At 36.1% G+C, this 5,828-nt stretch overlaps 1 protein-coding gene across 1 annotated transcript; it reads left to right on the top strand.

Moving 5' to 3' along the window:
* The first annotated feature begins 850 nt into the window (after window positions 1-850).
* On the top strand, window positions 851-5,038 carry LOC104463297 (nesprin-1-like). Its single transcript, XM_010075559.1, has 5 exons — window positions 851-865; window positions 1,360-1,556; window positions 2,582-2,714; window positions 3,387-3,569; window positions 4,878-5,038. Exons 1-5 carry the CDS (start codon window positions 851-853, stop codon window positions 4,968-4,970), a joined length of 621 nt encoding a protein of 206 aa, XP_010073861.1. The 3' UTR covers window positions 4,971-5,038.
* Window positions 5,039-5,828: the final 790 nt, after the last annotated feature.

The following is a 5,828-nucleotide window of genomic DNA, read 5'->3' as shown; positions in this document are numbered from 1 at the left end:
ATATCTGCCAAATTTTTCTTAAAAATTGACTTTGTCTACTCTGAATTTGCTATGTATATTGTTCTTTTACCAAACAGCTTTCTGCTTTTGCAATGGTATGAGGAGAACTTAAGCAATGTATTGTGTGGGGGTTTTATTTTGGTTTTGTTTAATACTAAGCATTGTTTGTGTCTGTCCTGACCCTAAATTAGTTTTCCTCTTTTGTTTCTCTTGTCAGTTTTATAAATTACTTTTTTCAAATCCCGAGTCTTTGACTCTGCTATGGGATAACTTTTAATACTTTTTTTTTCTCTGCCTGTGGCCACACTTAGATTAAAAATCCATCCTAATTATTTATTTTATTTTAGAATTTTTTATGCTACTCTCTAGGAGTTATACATTTAATTGTGTATATATGTTATATGTAAATACACACACAAACACACACATATAAATGTAAAATTCTGTTAAGTTATTAGATCTCTATGTGAAAGAGAAAATAAGAAGAGTAATAGAAAGTTTATGTACTCACCATGAGACTGGTGGTTTTGTACACTTTGCCTTCAGATTAGTTTCAGCAGAACTGAAAAATGGGAATTCATGTACATTGTGTGCTCAAGCTTACTCAAATATACAGATGTTTTTAGTATCCATACTATTTGTGTAATGTATATTTGCCCACATATACAAATTCTTTACCAATCCACAAGACACCATTTAAATGAAATCTGTCTCTGCCCCAGGTTGAATTCAGGGTAAGAGTATTAACAGCCTTTCGTTTTTCTGTATTTTCTTTACTTTCTTGTGCCATAACAATTGGCTTCTGTGTTGAGGGATTTGGATGGGTGGGGTAGTCTTCTCTTTTGTAGCCATGGACAGCAGGAGGGTACGTCAGTAAAAGAAGAGTTAGATGTCCAGAGAGCTGAAGACGGTCATTGAAGGGGCTGAAGAGTAGCCACTGTAAATAACTTGATATTGGACACCTGTAACTTTAGTTGCAGTAGAGTTTTCAGCAGGTGGTAGGCTAAATTCTGACGTTTTAGTCAATTGCTCTCAGAAATGGTATTGCCCCATGAAGATTCTTTTGAAATTTTTATTTTCAAGAAAAAAATATCTACACCAAGGAGGAGTTCATCATAAGGGGATGTCAATACATTTATCGAAATGAGGGGTTTTGTGACAGCTTGTTCAGATTTTGAGCAGGTTACCTGCGTGATGGCTCTCAGAGAGCCCTAGAGCTGGAGCAGATGGAAAAAAAAATGTGATATACCATGGTGACAGTGGATATGCTACAAAATGCAACAGAAGAAAACTATAGATTGAGAAAGTGTGGTAGCAGAGAGCTGCAGAGCTGTCTAATCATCTCCTCTGTCATTACAGCATCTGAGATCTAATCTGACTGAATACCAACCTAAATTATACCAAGTTCTAGATGATGGGAAAAGGCTCCTCTTTTCTGTCACCTGCTCGGATCTTGAAAGTCAACTGAACCAACTAGGAGAAAACTGGTTGAGTAGCACCAGCAAGGTTACCAAGGAGCTTCACAGGCTGGAGACAATACTGAAGCACTGGACAAGGTAATGCTCATGTAATGGACAGTATAAACTTCTGCACTTGTGCAGTTCACGTCAAAGTTATTCTGAACCCAGATTGATGAGATTTGACATTTAAAATAGAGTACTTTGAGACGTATGTGATATTTTGACCACTCTACAATATCCTACTTCTGTTACATAGAAGTGCTACCACACTCATTTGCAATAAAACACGTACCAGATAACAGCTGGTGGGAGGAAGTCAGAAGGTATCTTATTTAGATTACTAATTTAGAAGCCCTGTGTGCATACAGGTTGATGAAAATGGTGTGTGCTTTGCTAGGTAGCGTGAGTAGCCTCAGCATGTTCTGGTAGGGGCATTGCCACTGCTGGGTTTTTGTGGGTCTGTGTCGTTGCATGTATGGAAGGGAGCTTTTAGCTGCCTTTACTAATGTTCATATGCTACATTTGAAATGAATTATCTAAGTGATATACAAGCTTTGTCTCTTATTTGTAATATTCCTGGCTTGTTCTCTCACTAGCCTTTCAAGAGAGATACATAAAGGGTTTGTATGTATAAAGGTTATGTGAAGACATGGTTATTCTGACATCTCATCAGTTGCTTGCCAGATGAAATGATATGGAGATAGTTTCTGGAAAAATAAAGTTTCTGCTCTGAGATACCTTGTGGTAAAGCTTTTTGGAAGATTGAGTCTTCTAATGGAAAGCTAAAATATGTTTATGTGTTTGGGGTGGGGTGCTGTTGCACCTTGACCAAACAGATTTGGATCCTAGTTACTAGTCCTTCATTAAACTTAGTTTTTCCTAAGAGGCAAAACGAAGGCACTGTTAGGAATTGTGGGTGTAATGGCTAAAATAAGAGCTTCCCAATACCATGCATGTCTTTAAAATTAAATAATGTTTCCTGAAATTTGATAAAGGAAATAAAATATTTTTATTTTAAATCTGGCATGCAGTATCTTCCTGTAAAACATAGAGGAGATACTGCTCAGTTGGAGGCAAGAAGTGGCAATGACTGGTTTAGTTTTCTTTAAACATCTTTACAGGTATCAGAGTGAATCAAATGAACTGACACATTGGTTACAATCTGCAAAGGAGCGGCTTGAGTTTTGGAGCCAGCAATCTTTGACAGTTCCTCAGGAACTGGAAACAGTCCGAGACCACCTGAACTCCTTTTTGGTAAGTAGTTCATGGACCTAGGACACCTTTTTCTCTCCAATTACAAATAAACAGCTGAGCAATCATACGGTTATACTTTTTCTCATTGTTGAAGTAGTGAGTATGCAAAAAAAAAAGTCTGCTTCTGTAGGTGAGCTGTCCCTGAAAAAACTGGTGTGTGTGCACATTAAGCACTCCTTTGCTATATGCAATGATTATAAAGCTTGATGATTCTGAAAACAGAAAATGGTTTTATGGCTGAAAACTATTTTTGTTCTGAAGTATAGCTAGTAAACACTAACAGAAAGTACATATTTTTAAAGGGAAGGGAGGATATTCTGACCTTTCTGAGATAAAGCTTTAAGTACAGTAAACAAGTAGCTGATTGTAGTAAATATGTGTTAAACTATTGGGCAAATTGGGTCTCAGTCCTAAACCTAAGGATGAATCCTAGGCTAGTAACTGGGGCTGTGCTCCCTCCCAGCTTCTCCTGCGCCTGCAGACACTGGCCCAGCAGAGAAGCTGAAAAGTCCTTGGCTGGCCTGGCAGCAACTAAACATCAGTATGTTATCAGCTGCCTTCTCAGCACAAATCCAAAACACAGCCTCATAATAGCTACTATGAAGAAAGTTAACTCTGTCCCGGCCGAAACCAGGACATTGATTGTTTCCACAAAAATGATTCTGTTTACAGGAGTTTTCAAAAGAAGTGGATGCTAAATCATCACTGAAATCTTCTGTCCTGAGTACTGGGAACCAGCTCCTCAGGCTAAAGAAGGTCGATACAGCAGCATTGCGTGCAGGATTGTCCCACATTGACAGTCAGTGGACAGAGCTGCTCACACAAATCCCAGCTGTACAAGAGAAATTGCACCAGGTAAGGAAGGCCAGTGATGACCTTTGATATTCCAGAAAATTACAGGAAATTCAGACCGTATGGTTGGAACTGCCCTGGAGAGATATTTTCTCCCTTCCTCAATTTATCCATGTGAGGCAAGGTAGGAATGATGCTACTCCTGTTTTAATGTGGGAAAGCTTACACCTGTGTCCAAATCCTGTCTACCCGTACTGTCTAACGCCAATTATGTTAATTTCAGACTTTCACAGTTACATTTGTTAAATTTTAACCAAAGAACAGATGAGGGTTTTTTCTAACATGTTGTTATGCTTTTTGGAGAAAGGAAGTTCACATCCATGTGTCCTGTCAGGTTTGGATGGTAATTTAATTCAAATTGAATAGACTGGGTTCAAGTCTGTGCAAAAAAAAAAAAAATAAAACAAAACAAACAAAAAAAACCACATTGTGCAAGGTTCCTGCTATTGTATATAGGAGCAGGAGGGTTTTCGTTATGTAGTCTTGGTTTTTTTAAGGATATAATACTGAAGTTAAAGAATTACACTGGTCTAAAAGTTGGTTTATTATTTAGTTGCTAGGAGGTAATCATTGTAAGTAATTCCTTCAGTTTATAATTTGGAATGCTCTCAGAGTTAGTAATATCATAGTGATTTAGGGGGAGAGAGGAAGGGTAACAAATGTTAACTGAGCCTATTATATTAAACAAAATAATGTAATTCAGTAGTTCTCTGAACTGTCTTGTAATGCAAAATATGTCTAACTAAAAATGTCATAGAACGCATTTCTGAGTAACTAAATGTAAACAAGCACTACTGTATCAAATGTTGAAAGTGAGTTTTTTAAGAAAAAACAAGTACTATTAAAAGTCAGCCCATTTCGAAATCGCTACACGAGGAGACTAGTATAAAATTATTTTCCATGGATCTACTCATTGCCCATTTACAAGGACAGGAAAAGCATAGCCTAAAGTTGATCTTCTACATAAGCCCAATACAGAATTATGGACTGAGAATGCAGAGTCTTTAGGAAGGCGGAAATGGAATCTTTTGAGTTTGTCTGGTTTCTTTGTACAAAAAATAATGGAAATAAGAATATAATATTAATATAATATTTTCTTATTAGGATGCATGCAGTTATACAATATATCTCCTATTAAAACATTTCTTTTTTATTACTACTTTTTGTTTTTATAAGCTTCAGTGATATGTTAGGGATGTAGAATAATATGATAATAAGAGAAGGTAAAGAAAGTGTACTATGGTAATGCAAAGCAAGGAATTCTTATCCGTTTTCTTCACAACATATATTTTAAGCATGTTATCTCTACAGCTCCAGATGGACAAAATTCCTTCTCGCCATGCTATCACTGAACTTATGAGCTGGATTTCCCTGATGGAAAACATCATTCAGTTTTTTTTATGAAGAGAATATAAAAAATGTAGTGGGACAGAAAGCTGTTCAGGATTATGTGCAGAAGTACAAGGTATTGAGTGGAAATGTTATTGATTTGCCTTTTGAATTATCCCCGTTAAATACATATACATATGTAAAGTATAAGTGATTTAAGGGAAAAAAAAACCCTTACATTGTGGAGTGGCTGGAATTGTAAACAAGTTAGAATTGGGTAGTATTTGATACTGTGGAAAAGAAGCCAAAGTTACTTTTACTCTGCTGTTTAGTTATGGCAAGAATATAATTTATAACATGCTTACCTTAATTTCCAGGTAAATCCAAAGCAATATGCACATGATTAAATCTTATTAGATCTGTCTTTAACCCAAACCCACAAAGCACTTTACCAAGCATGTAAGTTGTTTTATGAATTCGATACATAATATCACCTTCTTCTCAAAGGGCAGCCTGTTCTTGATTGGAAGGTGGACAGTGGTTTACAGATCAAGGTAATTTTGATCAGTATCTGAAGCAAAAATGAAAGCTGCTATATTTTGAGATAACTACTGAGGCGTATAGATACAATGCAATTTCACTTCTTTAACTACATCAGTAGCACTCTTGTAATAGATCTGCACACAGTGACTTTCTTCTCAATGTCAGATTTGTTTCACTAGTCTCCTGAAAAATCACTTTACTTCTTGGCTATTATTCTTTGTATGTAAGAATATTTTCCACCTTACCTGTTTTTGTATTAAAAATTTGGAGACTAAATAAAGTGGAAAAAAAATCAATATATAACCAGTTTTTCTTAAATCTTATCCTTGAGGCCAATATAAATACATTTACAGATTTTTTTAATTATTATTTAGGGAGCAGAGAGGGAGG

The sequence above is a fragment of the Pterocles gutturalis genome, unplaced genomic scaffold (assembly GCF_000699245.1).
Source record: "Pterocles gutturalis isolate BGI_N339 unplaced genomic scaffold, ASM69924v1 scaffold34847, whole genome shotgun sequence".
In the NCBI taxonomy this organism is placed as follows: domain Eukaryota; kingdom Metazoa; phylum Chordata; class Aves; order Pterocliformes; family Pteroclidae; genus Pterocles; species Pterocles gutturalis.
This window is presented reverse-complemented; position numbering and strand designations above follow the sequence as displayed.

Coding starts and splice junctions, on each gene's coding strand:
- LOC104463297 (XM_010075559.1), top strand. Junction 1,557..2,581: donor ATACTGAAGCACTGGACAAG/GTAATGCTCATG, acceptor ACATCTTTACAG/GTATCAGAGTGAATCAAATG. Junction 3,570..4,877: donor TACAAGAGAAATTGCACCAG/GTAAGGAAGGCC, acceptor TTATCTCTACAG/CTCCAGATGGACAAAATTCC.